General features: G+C 43.5%; 1 protein-coding gene across 1 annotated transcript in view; it reads left to right on the top strand.

Annotated features, from left to right (window-relative positions):
• wnt2bb (wingless-type MMTV integration site family, member 2Bb) overlaps window positions 1–20,821 on the top strand; it is a 165,268-nt gene that overhangs the window by 105,411 nt on the left and 39,036 nt on the right. Inside the window, exon 3 of the mRNA XM_051924458.1 lies at window positions 20,231–20,508. Within this exon, the coding sequence (XP_051780418.1) occupies window positions 20,231–20,508 (278 nt within the window). The remainder of the gene's footprint in view (window positions 1–20,230; window positions 20,509–20,821) is intronic.

The raw sequence follows: 20,821 nt of genomic DNA on the forward strand, positions 1-20,821 counted from the left end.
AGGAAATGAGGTGGCAGGAAATGACAATAAAAAAAACAGATCAACGGAAGTGATGTCATCAAGATGGAGATGGATCGGGTGAATCATTGGAGCCGGAAGTGACGTTATTGCGGGCAGGGCCGGATTTAGACTTGATAAGGCCCTAAGCTATTTGAGACATAGGGCCCTTTATAAGTCCAGATATTCTATGTAAGTGCCAAATATGATTTTGCTCACTTGGACAATTTGTTTTGGGGGCCCCCAAGAAGGCGGGGGCCCTAAGCTATAGCTTGTGTAGCTTATACGTAAATCCTGCACTGATTGCGGGGAAGCCAGAAGTGACGTCCTCAGTGGGGAGCTGGAAATGACGTTGCCAATGGAATGCTGGGATGTATGGTGGCCATTTTGGAGGACCATAAGTGTTGCAGGTAGGTGGAAGTTTTCTTTAGCTCTGTAGGAATAGAGAGAGAGTGGTTAATACATATCAACCACCCTTTGCCTTGTGGATTATCACTCACCTTAGGGTTTGTCTCCTAAGCGCATGTGTGTGACACCATGCATGCTCTCATGTGTCATCTGACCACTGTGCCATAAAGCCTAGATCACCGGAGTACTGTGATGGTTGACTTTCTGGAAGTTTCTCTCATCACCACACAGGTTCTCTTGAGCTCAGCGGGTTGTTGGTCATACCTTCTCCCCTGATTACACAGTCATGGTTGTCTCAAGCTCCTTCCATTTAAGAATGAAATGTGCTGTTGGGAACCTGCTGAATTTTTGGTAGGCTTCCCCAGATCCATGCTCCACCACGATCCTGTCTCTGAGCTCCGCAGACAATTCCTTGGACCTCATGACTTGATTTTTGCTCAACTGATAGACCATCTATAGACAGGTGTGTGCCTTTCCTAATCCGTCCAGTCCAAGGAATTCACCAGAGATGGACTCAAACCAGGGGTAGAAACATCTCAGTGATGATCAATAGAGTGGGAAGCACCTGAGCTCAATTTCAAGTGTCATAGCAAAGCGTCTGAATGTTTGTGTCAACGTGAGATTTCAGGTTTTCATTTTTACATAAATTTGCTTCCCAAAATCCTGTTGTCGCTTTGTTCCTTTGAGGTATTGAGTGTTGTCTGAAGAGGGCAAAAAAAAATAATTCAAATGATTTTAACAGAAGGGTGCAATGCAACAAAATGTGAAAGAAAGAGAAGGCGCTGTATGTGTTATGCTTTTGGCGTACTTTGCTTTATTAGCTGCAGGTCTGGTTTGGTAATTTAAGATTAAGATTTTGCTCTCTCCAGTTTTTTTGGCTTCAAATTCTGAAATTCTTAAATTAAAATAAGGCATTGCTGCCTCTTGAAATTTTCTTTTATGTATTAATTCATGTGTTGCTTTGTATGAATTGTGTAGTTTGTGAGAGATAAGGGGAGCCATCGAGCCCTGGACACAACCAACACAAATAAAGTCACGGGTTCAGAACAGAGGCTTCTGTTATAAAAATGTCTCACAAAGGGTTTCTCCAAGGTTGCACAAGCATTATTACAAACAATATTCTTCTTTCTTCATTCTATTCTTTCTCCATCAGAGTCCCTCCAGTGAGTGTTGCCTTCCTTCCTTCCTTCCTCCCAACTCTGACTTCACTGGAGGAGGCTGGACGGCTTCCTTTTATGTCAGACCCACTGCCAGGACATAGCATGATGGAAGCACTTCCGGGTCAAAAAATAAAAAATCTCCACAGCACCCACCCCGTCCGGTTCTGTGTCACCCATAGAAACCCAAGAGGACTGACTCACGGGACTACAACTCCCATCATGCATAGGATGCTGCGGTTGTTTTACCATCCTATCCAAGTAAAGGTCCCAGACCATTGCTGTCCTTCCAGTCTGGCTTCCCTTCTCGGGTAATCCTGCCAAGCACTTACAAGTTGCATTTCTTTACCTGCATTGATTTTTCACTGATTCCTTCTTGCATTTTCCTACTTTAATTATTTCTTGATAATTAAAAATGATGTAAAGATGTAGAAGGATTTTTTTAATGGTTTCGGCCTTTCCATTTTAAAATTAAGTTATAACAGCATGGCTGATGGGCTTTGTCCGCTTCTATGGATAACACTGTGCTCAGGTTCTGTTGGAGGGACGATAAATGCAAGTTTCTGAGTCGGAAATTCCACGTGAGTGTCGTACAATTTATAAGTTGGACAATTCAGAGAACACAAAGCTAATGAGTTGTGACGTAACACTAACTTTTAAACTTGGTCTAGTGTATCAAATAAAAAATATATAACCTGGTGGGGCAGAAAAGTCATAGAATGAAGTGGTAAACATTTATTACATTTATACAATCATGTAGTGGTTTATGGCCACCTAAATTGAGGCGGTTTGTACTTACGGACGAGGGCCTTTGGAAAAGCATAGAATAAAAATGTTTGAGAAATTGCCAAAACATGCAGAAATAATACATCTTCCATTTTTATTATTATTATTATTATTATGGTTATTATATTTAAAAGGTTTTCCGTCGTCTCCACGTTATTCAGTCTTGACCACTCCCCTTCACACTGCTCACCCAATCGTTACTCCTCCTGCTCACACACTCTCTCGTGACACTCTCAGTGCTGCCAACTCGCCCTTCAATGCAGTCGGTTATAATGGCAAGGCAGAAAAGCAAACTATCCTTTCAAGAAAGTCGAATTTTACATCGTGATAGAAAAAGAGTGTCAAGAGCTGATAATGAATGTCAAAAAAAAAAGAAAATGAACAAAAAAGAGCTGCATATAATAAAAATGAAGAACAAAGAGAATCGTCCAAAAATGAGAAAGAGAAAAATATCCAGAATAATATGAGAAAAGAAATGCAACGTTAATCTTAATACATAATTCGCCAGAGAAAGGCGACTTCGATTAAAGCTTTAGAGGCCTGAAAGGCAATTTTGACTACAGCTCAAGGCCTAATTACGCATTCATTCAATACACCTATATCAGGTTTGTGGTGCTTATATTTATTATATATTATACTATTCCACTCATGCCCGTTTCATCTTACGTTGTTGAAACGGGCTCTTTGTCTAGTCGCATATAATTTAGAGGATAAAGTCATTCATAAAATTGTTTTTGACGATGTGTTAATGTAATTTAATTTTTTAATTTTACTTTTTTACTTTTACTTTTTACTACGTTTGTTTATTCATTGGTATTTAAAATAGACAGTTGTAGTGAAATATTCAAGTAACTGATTTTCTCACTATAATAACTAAGCACCAAACCGTCTTCTTCCCGTGCCCCACATACTCTTCTACATCCATCTATTATCCAACCCGCTACATCCTAACTTCAGGGTCACGGGGGTCTGCTGGAGCCAATCCCAGTCAACACAGGGTGCAAGGCAGGAAACAAACCCTGGGCAGGTGCCAGCCCACGACAAGGCACACACACACACACACACACACACACACACACACACACCTAACCTGCATGTCTTTGGATTGTGGGAGGAAACCAGAGCACCCTGGAGGAAACCCACGCAGACACGGGGAGAACCCTGGAAGCGAACCCGGGTCTCCTAACTGCGAGGCAACAGCGCTACCCACTGCGCCACCATGCCACCCTCTTCTACATACCATCTCTTTAAATACACAGGAAGGCTGCTCACATTATGAAGGGGATTGGGGAAAGCCCTTGGGAGCCTCACCCCCAGAAGAGTCAAAACGCCGGAGAGCCTGTGGGGTCAGGCCTGTTGGGTGGTGCTATGTTGTATTGCCTGCTGCATGGCAGCACTCAAGTTCTAGTTTGAAGTGACTCATCCTGATAGACACGTGGAACATCTTGTCTTTCTGGCATGGTGATCATCTTCCTCTGCCGTCAGAGGAGCTTCAACACTCTCTGGTGTGCGTAGACCAGGGACTGGCCAGATCTCTGTAGGTGGGTACACCTTTTATTAGTCTGGTGGCTTAGATGGCTGTCATACTCAGGGAGTAGCTGTTGCTGTGACAGATCAGCTTCTCCCGATGGTGTCTGATGTCACTCCTTCCAACAGGCGTGTGATGAGACTCTCTCTGTGTGCCTTGTCTTGATGTCTCATTGTATGCTCTGACCGCAGTGCGTGATTTGTCGTTGAGGGAGACATTTTATTCGCAGCTTCGTTCAGTGGTTGATGGGCGCCCGCAAGGTGATACTCCTGTGGTCACAGGTGAATTCAATACGACCACTGGAACTGACAGAGTTGGCTATGAGGGTTGTGTTGGTCCCCATGGGTCTGGCGATCGTGGTGAAAATGGCTCCATGTTTCTTTACTTTGCAAAAATGGGTTCTCAGGATCGCTGTATCCTGGTTCTAGTGTCGTTGGACTGGGTACTCCAATGCTGATTGTGCGGTGAAGGAGATCGATCACATCCTTGTGGTCAGATGCTAGAGGCTCCTACAGAACGTCAGGGTCTACAGAAGTGCCTAGTTTCTGAGTGCTGTCCACAAACTTCTAGTTGCTACTCTGAAGATCCAGCTTAGGTCCAGCAGGCTACCACCTACTAGGAGAATGAGACTGGACTTGGCCAAGACACCAAGTTCAGGCTGTTTCTACTAGACCCTGAAGGTTGCTGAGGGTTGTGTTAGTGTTACTGGTGTTCCCAGACGGAGGTGTTTCATCTTGCAGGGCACCCTGGATATCATCGAGAGGAGTCGCAGTGCACAGCTTGATGGCAACTCCAGTCTGTACTGGAAACTGAGAAGAACAGCTGCAAGGGCTCTTAGGGCAGATAAGGAGGAGTTTGTTAGTGGAATCTGTGAGCAAATGACACACCATCTATGGTCTAGTGACCCACGTCCTGCTTACAGAGGCATCAAAGCATTATGCACATCCAAATCTGTCAGGGCATGTGATGGAACAGTCCTTACAGATGACACTGCAAATGTGACCCGCTGGGCTGGCTATTTTGAGCATCCGTCTAGAATGTTGGATATCTCTGGGTCCACGGTCTTTGAGGCTGATCCTCCAAATAGCTGTGAACTTCCCAATCTCACTGAGATTGTCAAGGTGTTGAACTAGCTGAGGGTAGGGAAGGCAGCAGGGATCTATGGTACCCGGGGTCAACTTCTCCAGGCTGGTGGTAAGGCTCTCTTCCTGGAATTACAAGCAATCTTTTCTTCCATTTGGGAAATGATCATCATCCCAACTGACTGGAAAAGAGGACTTGTCATCTCTGTCTGGAAAGGGAAATGTAATTGCCTGGATTGTGTCAACTACAGGGGGATAACACTACTCTCAGTGCCGGGTAAGGTCCTTGCTAGGGTTGTCCTCAATAGGATCCATAATCACTTGCTCACCTACCAGCGACCGGAACAGTCTGGTTTTATACCTAAGAGGTCTACCATCGACCACATCCTGGTACAGAGTGCAAACACAAATATCGGCAGAGTTTCTTTGCAGCCTTTGTCGATTTTCATAAGCAAGCATTGGACTCAGTTGATCGAGCTGCCCTGTGGAACATCCTGACACTTTGCGGGATCCACTCAAGGTTGCTGGATATCATGGCCGGCCTGTACACTGGTACTGTGAGTGCCGTGAAGAGTGGAGGCAGAACCTCTGTGTTTTTCCCAGTTGATTCTGGGTTTCGTCAGCGGTGTGTTTTTGCTCCTACTATGTACAATGCTTGCATGGACTGGGTGTTGGGCAAGGTTGTGGGATCCAGAGGCTGTGGGGCATCTGTTGGTGAAGAGAGATTCACTGATCTTGACTTTGCTGACAATGCTGTGAGCTTCAGAGTCCATGAAGGCTCTGATTGAGGTTCTCGAGAGAGGAGTCTGAGTGTCTGAGCTTGTGAGTGTCCTGATAAAAACCAAGGTCCAGGCCTATAATGACCTCTTGGGCACAACCATCAGCAGCACATCCATCAGTGTCTGTCTGCGGAGAGAGTGTCGATGGTTTACTTACCATGTCAGTGACATTCATGTGACTCTGGTGACTCTTCCTATGAAGTCAATAGATGGATTGGGAGAGCAGAGGGGTCATGAGGTCTCTGGAAAGGGGTGTGTGGCACTCCTGATATCTCTGCAAAAGGACGAAGGTCCAAGTCTTTATAGAGTCCTGGTGCTTCCTGTCTTGCTACATGGTTGCAAGACATGGATGCTGTCCAGTGACCTGAGATGAAGACTGGAATCCTTCTGTACTGTGTCTCATCTGAGAATTCTTGGGTACCACCGTGATTTTGTGTTGAATGAGCAGTTGCTCACAGAGTCACGGATGAAGCACATTACCTGCATTGTGAGGGAGCGTTAGTCACGGCACTACGGCCATGTGGCGTGATTCCCAGAGGGTGATCCAGCTCGCAGGATACTCATTGTTGATGACCCAAGCATCTAGACAAGGCCAAGGGGACACCAACTTAACACCAAGCTGTGACAGATAGAGGGTCATTTCCGGCAGGTGGAAAAAGACTGTGTTTCTACCAGGGGGGTTGCCAACCAGGATCCCGAAGTGTTTCTTCATGTAGATAGATAGATAGATAGATAGATAGATAGATAGATAGATAGATAGATAGATAGATAGATAGATAGATAGATAGATAGATAGATAGATAGATAGATAGATAGATAGATAGTTTTTCACACCACTCTATCTATCTATCTATCTATCTATCTATCTATCTATCTATCTATCTATCTATCTATCTATCTATCTATCTATCTATCTATTTGCCCCCTTCCTGATTTCTTATTCTTTTGCATGTTTATCACACAAAATGTTTCTGATCATCAAACACATTTAACCATTAGTCAAATATAACACAAGTAAACACAAAATGCAGTTTTTAAATGATGGTTTTTATTATTTAGGGAGAAAAAAAATCCAAACCTACATGGCCCTGTGTGAAAAAGTAATTGCCCCCTTGTTAAAAAATAACCTAACTGTGGTGTATCACACCTGAGTTCAATTTCCGTAGCCACCCCCAGGCCTGATTACTGCCACACCTGTTTCAATCAAGAAATCACTTAAATAGGAGCTGCCTGACACAGAGAAGTAGACCAAAAGCACCTCAAAAGCTAGACATCATGCCAAGATCCAAAGAAATTCAGGAACAAATGAGAACAGAAGTAATTGAGATCTATCAGTCTGGTAAAGGTTATAAAGCCATTTCTAAAGCTTTGAGACTCCAGCGAACCACAGTGAGAGCCATTATCCACAAATGGCAAAAACATGGAACAGTGGTGAACCTTCCCAGGAGTGGCCGGCCGACCAAAATTACCCCAAGAGCGCAGAGACGACTCATCCGAGAGGTCACAAAAGACCCCAGGACAACGTCTAAAGAACTGCAGGCCTCACTTGCCTCAATTAAGGTCAGTGTTCACGACTCCACCATAAGAAAGAGACTGGGCAAAAACGGCCTGCATCGCAGATTTCCAAGACGCAAACCACTGTTAAGCAAAAAGAACATTAGGGCTCGTCTCAATTTTGCTAAGAAACATCTCAATGATTGCCAAGACTTTTGGGAAAATACCTTGTGGACTGATGAGTCAAAAGTTGAACTTTTTGGAAGGCAAATGTCCCGTTACATCTGGCGTAAAAGGAACACAGCATTTCAGAAAAAGAACATCATACCAACAGTAAAATATGGTGGTGGTAGTGTGATGGTCTGGGGTTGTTTTGCTGCTTCAGGACCTGGAAGGCTTGCTGTGATAGATGGAACCATGAATTCTACTGTCTACCAAAAAATCCTGAAGGAGAATGTCCGGCCATCTGTTCATCAACTCAAGCTGAAGCGATCTTGGGTGCTGCAACAGGACAATGACCCAAAACACACCAGCAAATCCACCTCTGAATGGCTGAAGAAAAACAAAATGAAGACTTTGGAGTGGCCTAGTCAAAGTCCTGACCTGAATCCAATTGAGATGCTATGGCATGACCTTAAAAAGGCGGTTCATGCTAGAAAACCCTCAAATAAAGCTGAATTACAACAATTTTGCAAAGATGAGTGGGCCAAAATTCCTCCAGAGCGCTGTAAAAGACTCATTGCAAGTTATCGCAAACGCTTGATTGCAGTTATTGCTGCTAAGGGTGGCCCAACCAGTTATTAGGTTCAGGGGGCAATTACTTTTTCACACAGGGCCATGTAGGTTTGGATTTTTTTTTTCTCCCTCAATAATAAAAACCACCATTTACAAACTGCATTTTGTGTTTACTTGTGTTATATTTGACTAATGGTTAAATGTGTTTGATGAACAGAAACATTTTGTGTGACAAACATGCAAAAGAATAAGAAATCAGGAAGGGGGCAAATAGTTTTTCACACCACTGTAGATAGATAGATAGATAGATAGATAGATAGATAGATAGATAGATAGATAGATAGATAGATAGATAGATAGATAGATAGATACTTTATTAATCCTAGAGGGAAATTCACATACTCCAGCAGCAAAAAATATTAAATTAAAGAGTAATAAAAAATGCAGGTAAAAAACAGACAATAACTTGAATAATGTTCAACGTTTACCCCCTCTGGTGGAATTGAAGAGTCGCATAGTTTGGGGGAGGAATGATCTTCTCAGTCTGTCAGTGGAGCAGGACAGTGACAGCAGTCTGTCGCTGAAACTGCTCCTCTGTCTGGAGATGACACTGTTTAATGGATGTAGTGGATTCTCCATAATTGATAGAAGCCTGCTGAGTGCCCGTTGCTCTGCTACGGATGTCAAACCGTCCAGCTCTATGCCAACAATAGAGCCTGCCTTCCTCACCAGTTTGTCCAGGCGTGAGGCATCCTTCTTCTTAATGCTGCCTCCCCAGCACACCACTGCGTAGAAGAGGGCACTCGCCACAACCATCTGATAGAACATCTGCAGCATCTTACTGCAGATGTTGAAGGATGCCAGTCTTCTAAGGAAGTACAGGCGGCTCTGTCCTTTCTTACACAGAGCATCAGTATTGGCAGTCCAGTCCAATTTATCGTCCAGCTGCACTCCCAGGTATTTATAGGTCTGCACCCTCTGCACACAGTCATCTCTGATGATCACGGGGTCCATGAGGGGCCTGGGTCTCCTAACATCCACCACCAGTTCCTTGGTTTTGCTGGTGTTCAGGTGTAGGTGGTTTAAGTCGCACCATTTAACAAAGTCCTTGATGAGGTTTCTATACTCCTCCTCCTGCCCATTCCTGATGCAGCCCACGATAGCAGTGTCGTCAGCAAACTTTTGCACGTGGCAGGACTCCAAGTTATATTGGAAGTCCGATATATATAGGCTGAATAGGACCGGAGAAAGTACAGTCCCCTGCGGCGCTTCTGTGTTGCTGACCACAATGTCAGATCTGCAATTCCCGAGACGCACATACTGAGGTCTGTCTGTAAGATAGTCCACGATCCATGCCACTAGGTATGAATCTATTCCCATCTCTGTCAGCTTGTCCCTAAGGAGCAGAGGTTGGATGGTGTTGAAGGCGCTAGAGAAGTCTAGAAACATAATTCTTACAGCGCCACTGCCTCTGTCCAAGTGGGAGAGGGATCGATGTAGCATATAGATGATGGCATCTTCCGCTCCCACCTTCTCCTGATATGCGAACTGCAGAGGGTCGAGGGCGTGTTGGACCTGTGGCCTCAGGTAGTGAAGCAGCAGCCGCTCCATGGTCTTCATCACATGTGATGTTAGAGCGACAGGCCGGAAGTCATTCAGCTCACCAGGACGTGATACCTGTAGTGGGTGCAACAACGTGCTGTACCAATGCATGCCACCCAACCTGACCTGACCTGACCTGATTGAGTCTCTTTGGTGCAGTGAAAGTCAATAACCAGTTCTTTGGTTTGCAGACAATTCTCAAAGTTCTCCCTCTGACTCCTCTCCTCTGTCTCAGCCCCCTTTATGAATACACCCCAGAAGTGCAGAATTATCAGATAATTTCTGCAGATGACCTGACCTGCTGTCATATTTATAGTCGGAGGTGGACAAAGTGAAGAGAAAAACAGACAGGCCTGACAGAGTGCAACGGACATGTGTAGACTACAAAATGCTTAACAGTAACCTAGTTGAGGGTTTATGTGGCCAGATATCTGGGTTATTTGTGAGGAAATCGATGTGCGCTAATTAGGATGCTCAGTGGCCAATAATTCAATTTTTAAAACCGAAATAAAGGTGTACATGGCATTTTAGCAGTCAGGCTTGTATGAATAATCAAGTTATTAAAGTGAATGTAAATGCACTAAATGACAAACTGAGCTGGTGACGGAGGACACCAAAATGGTGCTCAGCAGCGATCTTTAGATCTCGAGGACTGACATCTGGTCTCATGGTTTTTCCTGTGTGTCTCCTCACTTGGTCATACTGACCATCTGAAGTGGACAATCTTGGTTTCATCAGACCAGAAAATCTTGTTTCTCATAGTCTGAGAGTCCTTCAGGTTAGGGTTTCTTAAACTATGGGTTTGGGGGTGCCACCGTTGGGTCATGACTTACTGTTGTTTTGAACGGAAATTGTTTGCGAAGTGGGTCAGTAGATTGATTAAACAATTGATACTGCCAATACTTGTTCTCATTTACTCCATTGATTTTCCAAAGAGGAACCCTCCGAACGCATTGCATTCAACAAAGAATGGGTCTCGAAGACACTAAAAAAGGCTCATGACAAAAAATAAAATCAGGAGTGGTCTCCCCTCGACTTTCTTGTATACTCCAATATGGAGATGGATATTTGAGGGGTAAACTGCAAGACAATAATTATATTTTTATATAATGTACATTAAAATACATATCAAATCAAATTAATAATATATTGAGCAATTATTATAAAAATAAACTTGAATAAATCAGACTGCAGCTTCATGAATAAAAGGTAAAGTAGCTCAAACGTTGATAGAAATCTACGTTTTGTACCTAACACTTGTATGCAAAATTTGGTTGACCTACATGAAAGCGTACTCAAGTTATCACATTTGCATACACACACACACACACACACAGACAGACATAATTCCAAAAATGGTATTTTTGGATTCAGGGAGGTCTAAAACACTGAGATTCATTAAAATCGCGAAATGGAATTTTTGGACGATTGCAATACTTTCCCAATATATACAAGAAAGTCAGAGACAGCGGCGTAGCTTGCTTGCTGAAGGCCCCCGTGCAGCGCCCTGAGGTGGGCTCCTCCTGTCTAGCGTAACTCTTAGTAATTTATTCACAATTAGATCCTAGGGGCTGGCTGGGCAGTGGCGTCTGCGACCGCGTCACTATCAGATCACACACTGGTGACAAACAAACCAGTTCTCTAAATGAAATTTGCAATAGCTTTTTAAATCAATTTATTACAGCCACTATAACTAACTTGTGGGAGGTGTGGGTAGTACGTACATCTACTGTATGTACAATGTGGACATGCTAATTTTCCAAAACAACTTTGTGAAAGAAGATGATTAAAATATAACCTAAGCTAGAAAGCAGAAACTGTTCTGTGCTCTACAATGAAGTCATTTCAATTTGTAAATAATTAAAACGACAACACCGGCTGACAGGATACAACTACACAATCAACCTGTTTCTGAGAAAATGGACATCATAAAGTGGTGACTCTCACAAATCCTCACGCTAGTGACACTAATTCACAGTAAGCCATACTAAGGTACACAATAAAACAGAGTTACGACAGGATGGATTGAAAACATGCACAAATTGACAACACTTGAGCAGAAGACGCCGGTGAAATGTCGGTGCTATAGAAGATCGGCAGCAGCATACAATTCGGTGTCAGCCATTGAGGTCAGAGTTGATGGTAACAAGACAATGAACATTGAAGCCACTGCATCGAGACTGTGAAACCGCTGTGTTAGTTATTAACAGTTTTTTTTTTTAATCTATATAGTCCTGAATAGACCCCCCAAGCTCATAGGCCCTTGTGCTTTGCATAATCTGGACAATCCATTGCTATGCCAGTGGTCTAAAATGTCGAGATTCTGATAATCTTTGGACGATTACAACACTTTCCCTGTACTTTGTATACAAGAAAGTAAAAAGAATAAACCCTGCAAACTCCACGAGGTCATTTCACGAGTCATCTGGCCCAGAGTAGTGGAGTATTGCAGTGGTGTTTCCACTCTAGAGCTGAGCCAGAGTGACGTTCAGATTTTTAATCACTTCTTTTACCCAGGACCTTCTCTCATAATGGCTTAGTTTGGCTGTGTGGCCCACTCTTGGAAGAGTCATGGTTGTATTCCATCCATCCATTATCCAACCCGCTATATCCTAACTACAGGGTCACGGGGGTCTGCTGGAGCCAATCCCGGCTAACACACGGGGCGCAAGGCAGGAAACAAACCCACCGCAGGGCACACACACACCCCCACACACCAAGCATACATGCGGGACAATTTAGAATTGCCAATGCACCTAACCTGCATGTCTTTGAACTGTGGGAGGAAACCCACACAGACACTGGGAGAGCATGCAAACTCCACGCAGGGAGGACCCAGGAAGCGAACCCAGATGGGTCTACCCACTTGTATTTCATTTTAGAATTATGGAAGCCAATGTACACTTGAGGGGCATTTTTTGTAGCCTTCCCCAGATCTGTGGCCCAGCACCATCCTCACTCTGAGCTCTGCAGGGAATTCATCGGACCTCATGGCTTGGTGTTTGCCCACTTCTGGGACCCTCCATAGACAGGTCCCACGTGCAATGGGAAAACCCAGTAACTGCCATTTTCTTTTTGCAGTTTTTGGAGTTACTAGGTCTTTCCTGATGTTATAAGGTAGTGGTGATGGCCAAATATGTCTTCATTCTGGTCATAGTACGATGGAAGAAGCTGGTATGTACACCGTATTTTGCAAGACAAAAACCTAACAACTCCACAACTGACCAATGAGGAAAGACCGCCTACCAATAAAAACGTTGGATTACGATCATGTGATTTAAATGCTGCGACTGTGTGATTTAAATGGCAGGTGTTTGTTAATTCATGAAAAAAAAAACAATATCGTGTACGTGAAGCTCAGGAAAAAATGAAATCTAGAGATCGTTAATTATGGGGGCGACATCATTTTCTCAATATTTTTCGAAAACGTAAAAGATGTGACCTGCTAGGTTTTTCCATAGTCGGTGAGAGATTTGTGGGCCTTTCCTGATCAGGCCAATCCATTGAATTGACGGCAGGTGGAATCCAAATACGTCATTGAAACATCTTGATGGTGATCAATAGAATGGGTTCTACCCGAATTACATTTCAAGTGTTACAATAAAGGATTTGAATACTTGTGCCAGTTTGATACTTCTGGATTTTTTTATTATTATTTGAAAGAAATTTGCTAAAATTCCTAAAATCCTGTGTTTGCTTTGACATTCTAAGCTCTGAGTGTTGTTAAGTGAGAGAAAAAATGAATTGCAGTGATTTTAGCATAAGGCTGCCACATAGCAAAATGTTCGTAAAAAGTGAAGGGGTCCGACTGCTTTCTGAAGGTACTCTATTACTGTCAGGTGTTTCTTTTTTAAATTCCCTTATGAAAATATATCTCTCTAATATAAATTTAAAAAATCCTGGGACAAGATGAGACTTCTTAGCCTGGGATGAGATGTGACTTTTTCAGAGAGACACTTTCACGTCCCGCAAGACGAGACTTTGTGCCAAGAAATCTAACCACGCCCGGGGCCCGGAAATAAAACACAAAGAGTAGATGACAAAGTAGAACGTCATAATGTTGGCGTGGTACACATGCAGAGCATTTTAGAAATTATGAAAGCACTAAAATTCAAAAGTCTCAAAACAATGATAGTAAAGATCGCATTAGCGCAAACAAACGGAAATTATTACTCGGTGAAATAACGGAACAGCGAAAAGAGATCGAATATATTGTTCGGATTTAAACTTTAAGTCGGAGACTTGTAGATCGTCAAATTCGTGTTGCCATCAGGGAAAAGTCGTGTTTCTTCCCAATGAAGAGGTGAATCCGTGAGAATTAAAAGATATGTTGTTTGGTGAAAGTGAAGTCCACATACGTGAGCGGCAGAGACATGAAGTAGCTGGCATGTAGTGCAGGCAAGCGAAGGGAGCAGGGGGTGAAGCCCCTTAGTAAAGCTGTAAAAACGAAGGTGTAATGATGACATACTGTAAGTGTAGTTCATTTCCTCTGATCTTTGACTGGTCCACGTTGTACTCATTCTTTAATTGCAGTAGCACAAACCGATCTTCTCATCTCGCTGGCTGCACGCCGGATCCGTTAAGTGGCTTCATGTTTCTCCACCACCGCATTGCAAGTTGCCGTTGTTGGTTCGCGAGTGGGTCACGGTGGGTCACCTAAGCCAGTGTTTTTCATCCAGTAAGCCGTGACTTGGATTGCCGATGGTGTGTCGCAGGTTGCTCTTGTGTCCGTCCGCGTCAGCTCCTCTTTCCCTTTTCCCATCCGGGAGCCTCTTAAACCCCGAAATTGTCGGTAGTCATGAACCGAAATGGGCCACATACTTACAGCAAGGAGTAGGCGCAAAAGTGTCAAGTGTTTTTATTAAAATCAATCAAAACCAAACAGTGTTCAGAAAAGTAAACAAGTACAGAATCCATCAACATAGAGTGTCCAACGGTTATGCTTGTCCATCTGCCCCAGGTTTTCCTCTCTTGTAATTTGGATGCTCTTTCCACGTGGCGTCCTAATAGGGACTTTCCTCTAATTATTGTGGCCTATCAGTTATCTGCCCTGGTATAACTAGTAGGCATTTCTGTTCTGTCTTCTTATAAAGATAGGATCGTTTCCAGCATAATGGAGGCCTAACTGGGACGATGGTTCCTTTCCTCTGTTCCACCATCGCCAGCCTGACTGACTGGCTATTGAAACTGTGAAATGTTTCCTCTCCTTCTGCCACGTTCACCCTGTCCATTCAGGCTGAGTTGTAAGTGGCCGATGTTTCTTCTCCCGTCTCTTCTTATGGTAATGCTTGTCCGTCTTCTCCTGGCGAAACGTGGAAACCTTTCTTTTCCGTTTTTGCCATTTTTGCTGCCTTAGGGCTAATAATTGGTGCTTTAATATTCCACACCCAGCCCCTGCACCAATTATTAGCCCTAAGGCAGCAAAATATGGCGAAGGATTGGATGCCACCGCAATCAGACTAATTAAAAATAATTATTATTATAAGCGTAATTTTTGCCAGGACTTTAACCAGGACTAATGACTTGAAAAATCACCGTTGTTACTCAACTACAAAAACCTATGGCCATCATATGAAAAACCCACCCACTAGCCAAAATTATTAACAGCGCATTCATTGATTTACCAGCCCCATCAAACATCTCTTCATGATGAAACATAGGCTCACTTCTAGGACTCTGCTCAATTGTACAAATTATTACAGGACTATTCTTAGCAATACATTATATCTCAGATATTAACTCAGCCTTTTCATCTGTAGCTCATATTTGCCAAGATGTTAATTATGGTTGACTAATCCGTAATATTCACGCTAATAGCGCATCTCTGTTCTTCATTTGTATTTATCTACATATTGCACGCGGCCTATATTATGGATCATACTTATATATAGAAACATGAAATGTAGGAGTTATTCTGCTACTCCTAACTATAATAGCTGCATTCGTAGGATATGTTCTACCCTGAGGCCAAATATCATTTTGAGTAGCAACCGTTACAGTAATCCCTCACTTATCGCGGGAGATAGGTTCCAAGGCCGACCACGATAACTGAATTTCCGCGAAGTAGGGACGCCATATTTATTTAAATATTTAACGTGTATTTGGACGTTTTTAAACCCTCCCTGTATTGTTTACAACCCACCCTTTACTCTATTAATAACAGGGACAACTGCTAAGCAATATGACATTGGTAGATAAGTTTACACTTACTGTATAGCGAAGTACACATAGCTATATATGACATGATGATGGTGATGAATATGCTGCGCAGTAAAAATGATGACGATGAAGGTGATAATCCCCTGAATGCAGTAGCAAGAGCACGTTAATGCTGAATGAGTGAGATGAGACTTCCTGGTTAATGCAACACTCCGTCGCTGTGCCAATCAGCAGCACACAGGAACTTAACTGCGTGCTCTGATTGGGTAGCTTCTCAGCCATCCGCCAGTAGCATCTCTTGTATGAAATCAACTGGGCAAACCAACTGAGGAAGCAAATACCAGAAGTAAAAAGACCCATTGTCCGCAGAAACCCGCGAAGCAGCGAAAAATCCGCGATATATATTTAGATATGCTTACATATAAAATCCACGAAGTCGTGAATCCGCGAAAAGTGAACCGCGAAGTAGCGAGGGATTACTGTATTATAAATTTACTATCAGCTATCTCCTATATTGGAGACACTCTTGTTCTTGTTTATCCCCTATATTGGAGACACTCTTGAATTACAATGGAGGTCTAGCTGGATCATGGCCCCTTATCAGCTCTTCCACTATTACCAGCCTCATCTGTCGGTGTGTTGCAATTGTGAAGTCTTTCCCGTCCCACTTCATCCTCTGCCTCAATCCCTGTGTGAGATGTTTTTATTCTTTCTTAGGATATGGATACAGATTCCTCCTCCGCCTTCGACACAGGCATCCATTAGGTTGTCCATGTCCCCCCTTCTGACCTCAGGTGGGTTTGAGTTCTACCTCTTGGGAAGGTCCGATGAGGAAAGATGCCAAGTGTGCACCAGGCAAGCCTGGGAAGCCCCAAAGACTTAGAAATTCTATTTCTTTTCTAGTAGAAGACCACACTGAGAACTGGTCCCCTTCCTGGGTTCCACAACTGCCAACCTGACTGGCTACTGTATGCTAAAACTGTGAACTGTTTTGTCTCGTGTCTTGTCCCCCTGCTTCTGATATTACTAGGAGATGTTCCTTTATTGTCATATGAATACACATTCAACTTTAGCCTCCTTCCCACAGAAAGAAATGAGCCAAAAAACAGTGAATTTTTTTCATTAAGAAAAAATATTACATGTAAATACCAAGCGTGGTGTCTCTGCTCTTGACGTTCTCAATCACTGCTTCGTCCTCTCCAGCACTTCTAATATTGTCAACCTGTCAGGCTTCGGATGCGGTCTAACTGGTAGGAATTTTGTCTCCCGTCTCGTCCTGCAATTCAACTTGTCCATCTGCCACATGTGTTATCTGCCATGTTTATTTTCTAAATTCTCACATAAATATGCTTTACGCTATAATGCAGTGCAAGCTAGGACAAAATCTCTTTTTTTTTTGAGATGGTGACTTTAAAATGAGTTCATCAAGAACACGGTGACACAGTTGAAAACTTGTGAAGTGGAAATTTCACACAAACATTAGGAAGTTTTTCTTCACACAGAGGACCCCAAACACCTGGAATAAGAGACCAAGTAGTGTGGTGGGCAGTAACTGGACTTTAGGGACCTTCAAAACTTGGCTGGATGTAATTTCAGAAGAATTACAGTAACTGGTTAGGACTATCAGGCTTTGTTGGGCTGCTCTGATTTTCTAATAATTAGCATCAATTAATCATTCAGAATGTGTGAGCATCAGTGGGCCATTGCATCAGTCTCTTATGGCTGTGACCAATAGCAAGATTCCATTTCATCCTTATACTGGAGGAAGTACCAGCACCAATTTGTGGATCCTCATGCAATGAAGGCACCCTGGAGGTCATTTATGGAGCACATCTCTCTGTCTATTGTATCATAGAGCATGCTAGAGTGAAACTGTATAGGTGAGCAGCATGACTGCTAAGATAGATAGATAGATAGATAGATAGATAGATAGATAGATAGATAGATAGATAGATAGATAGATAGATAGATAGATAGATAGATAGATAGATAGATAGATAGATAGATAGATAGATAGATAGATAGATAGATAGATGTCGTTTGCCATCTTGTCCTATCTGTTTCTGTTGTAAGTGGGAGGAATATCTGCTCTGTCTTGTCAATAGGATATGACAGCTTCCACTATACCAGAGTCATAGCTGAGACATTGGCTCCATTCTTCCATTTTGCTACGATCAACCTGCCCATTCCAGATGAACTTTTAACTGGCTAGAGTTTCCTCTCCTTTCTCATTTGATGGTTGTGTTTGTCCGTCTGCCCCAACTATTACTGGGAGATGTTTTGTTTGCTTTCTTTTCATATGCTCACACGCCACGTCATTTTCCAACCCACTTAATCCAATTGTGGTTTGCATTGGGGGAGATCTGGAGCCTATACCAGCTAGCATAGGGCACAAGGATAGAACACACCCTGGAATTGGTGCCAGTCTATCACAGGGCACATATGCATACATTTTCCATAGAATTACACAGGAACCCCAACTGGGATCTGGTTCATTGCCTCTTTTGATTTATCATTGACTTGGTATTTCTGTATCATAAATGAAAAATGTCTCCAATCCCATGTTGTCCTGTCAGCCCCAGTGCAACTGGTAGGCATTTCTGTTCTGTCCTAACATCAATATATAACCTTTTCTAGTATACTGGAAGCCTAACTGAGGCACTGATTCCTTTCCCATATCCTGAGATGATCCACCTCTCCATTTAGACTATGTTTGAACTGCCAGGAGTTTCTTCTTCTGTCTCGCATGATGGTAATGATTGTCCATCTGCCTCAGGTGTCACTGGGAGATGTTGCTTTGCTTTCTTTTCATGTGCATACACTTTCCATAGAATGATAATGAGGGCCTAACTGATATGTGGCACATATGCATGCATCTTCCATAGAATTATACTGGAACCATAACTGGGAAATGGTTCATTTCCTCTATTCATCTGTCATGGACATGGTCTTTCTCTGTAGTAAATGGGAAATGTCTCCTCTCCCATGTTATCCAATCAACCCCAGTGTAACTGGAGAGATTTCAGTTCTGTCTGACCATTAGGATATGACAGTTTCCGGTACACTGAAGGCCTAACTGTGATATTGATTCCTTTACCATATCCTGGGATGATCCACCCATCCATTTGGGCTGAGTTTGAGCTGCCAGGAGTTTCTTCTTCTGTCTCACATGATGGTAATGATTGTCCATCTGCCTCAGATGTCACTGAGAGATGTTACTTTGCTTTCTGTTCAACACATACACTTTCCATATAATGATAATGGGGGCCTAACTGGTATGTGGTTCCTGTCCCCTATTCATCTATCATCAACTTGGTCTTTCTCTACAATAAATGGGAAATGTCTCCTCTCCTATGTTGTCCAATCAACTCCAGTGTAACTGGAGAGATTTCAGTTCTGTCTGGCCATTAGGATATGACAGTTTCCAGTATACTGGAGGCCTAACTGGGATATTGATTCCTTTACCATATCCTGGGATGATTTACCTGTCAATTTGGGCGGAGTTTGAACTGGCAGGAGTTTCTTCTTCTGTCTCGCATGATGGTAATGATTGTCCATCTGCCCTAAGTCTCACTGGGAGATGTTTCTTTGCTTTCTTCACTATTCATACAATGATAATGGAGGTATAACTGAGACATGGTTCATTTCCTTTATTCATCTATCATCGACTTGGTCTGTCTGCATTTTAACTGGGAAGCATTCCCCCTCCCACCTCATCCTATCTGCCCCGGTGTAATTGGGAGGCATTACTGTTTGGGATGCCCTGATGTCCACTGCCATGGGCAACACCTTTTCTGGAGTATCTTGTACTTCATGTACCTAGATGGTGTATGGCAAGTGAGGAGACAACAGCAAGTTTTAGAGCGAAAAGTGGGCAGTGTCATTGTGCTGTTAGAATTCCTTCCCCATTTTGCCATCGAGTCCTTCCTATAAATTTCCCTGTCCCCCTTCTCCCTTTCCTCGTGGTACACAGAGCTGATAATGACGGGCGGCTGCACTGATCTTCTCAAATGCACGTGCCTCTCCGCCCCTTTAAGGGCTCCATGGCTGCACGTCTTCCAGCCTTCTCCTCACCCACGCTTCAATTCCACGTCGCACCTTTCCCTGAAAACAAACCGTACCCGCTGTAATGCAGCGGGCTCCCTGACACGCCGTGCCACACTGTCCTGTCCTGTTATCAACCTGGCCGTGCAGGCCGAGTCGTAACAAGCAGATGTCTCTTCTCCCGTTTCCTCCACCAGCTGAGTGGTTGTAACCGGAGAGGCCACCCTCGTCCTGTTCGCACCGCTTTTGTTGCGTGACACTGCAGATGCTGGAGTTACTGTACTGTTTACTTTCTGAATGTGTTTTTCGACAGAGGTTTGCTGTTTATGTTGGGCTGCCATGCTCAATGTGAAGCCCGACTCTTGATTGATGAGGTGCTCCTTCTCCACCACGAGTGCAGCCCACTGATCTCATGAAGCTCTTTCTCTCTCTCTTTTTTTCCTCTCTTTCATCTTGCAGGCAGCCGGGAGGCAGCATTCGTCTACGCAATCTCTTCTGCCGGGGTGGTCTACGCCATCACCAGGGCGTGCAGCCAGGGAGAACTTAAAACCTGCAACTGTGACCCCCAGAGGCGAGGGCGCGACAACGACAGCCGAGGAGACTTCGACTGGGGTGGCTGCAGCGACCACATTAATTATGGCATCCACTTTGCTAAAGCCTTTGTGGATGCCAAAGAGAAGACTGAGAAGGATGCCCAGGCCCTCATGAACCTGCATAACAATCGATGTGGCAGAACGGTGAGGGAAGTGGCTGAGAGGCCACAGTTAGCTCATCGGGATTACTTCTTAACTTTACAGGTGACAGGACGTCCTGTTTTGTAATGAGTGTGGGACCTTCTCCACCTTTTAGATTAGATTTGATTTTACTGTGTGACAGATAGGGGGCGCTATCGCTCCCTTGAACCCTCTGATCAGACGCCAGACACCAGATAAAAGTCCAATAACTTATTTTATTAGGACAATAATGTGCACCAAGCACCCTCCACTCCACAATACTCATATACAAATCAATAATCACTACAATAATCAATCCTCCACTCCCAGACGCGTT

This window comes from Erpetoichthys calabaricus, chromosome 3, assembly GCF_900747795.2.
Source record: "Erpetoichthys calabaricus chromosome 3, fErpCal1.3, whole genome shotgun sequence".
Classification (NCBI taxonomy): domain Eukaryota; kingdom Metazoa; phylum Chordata; class Cladistia; order Polypteriformes; family Polypteridae; genus Erpetoichthys; species Erpetoichthys calabaricus.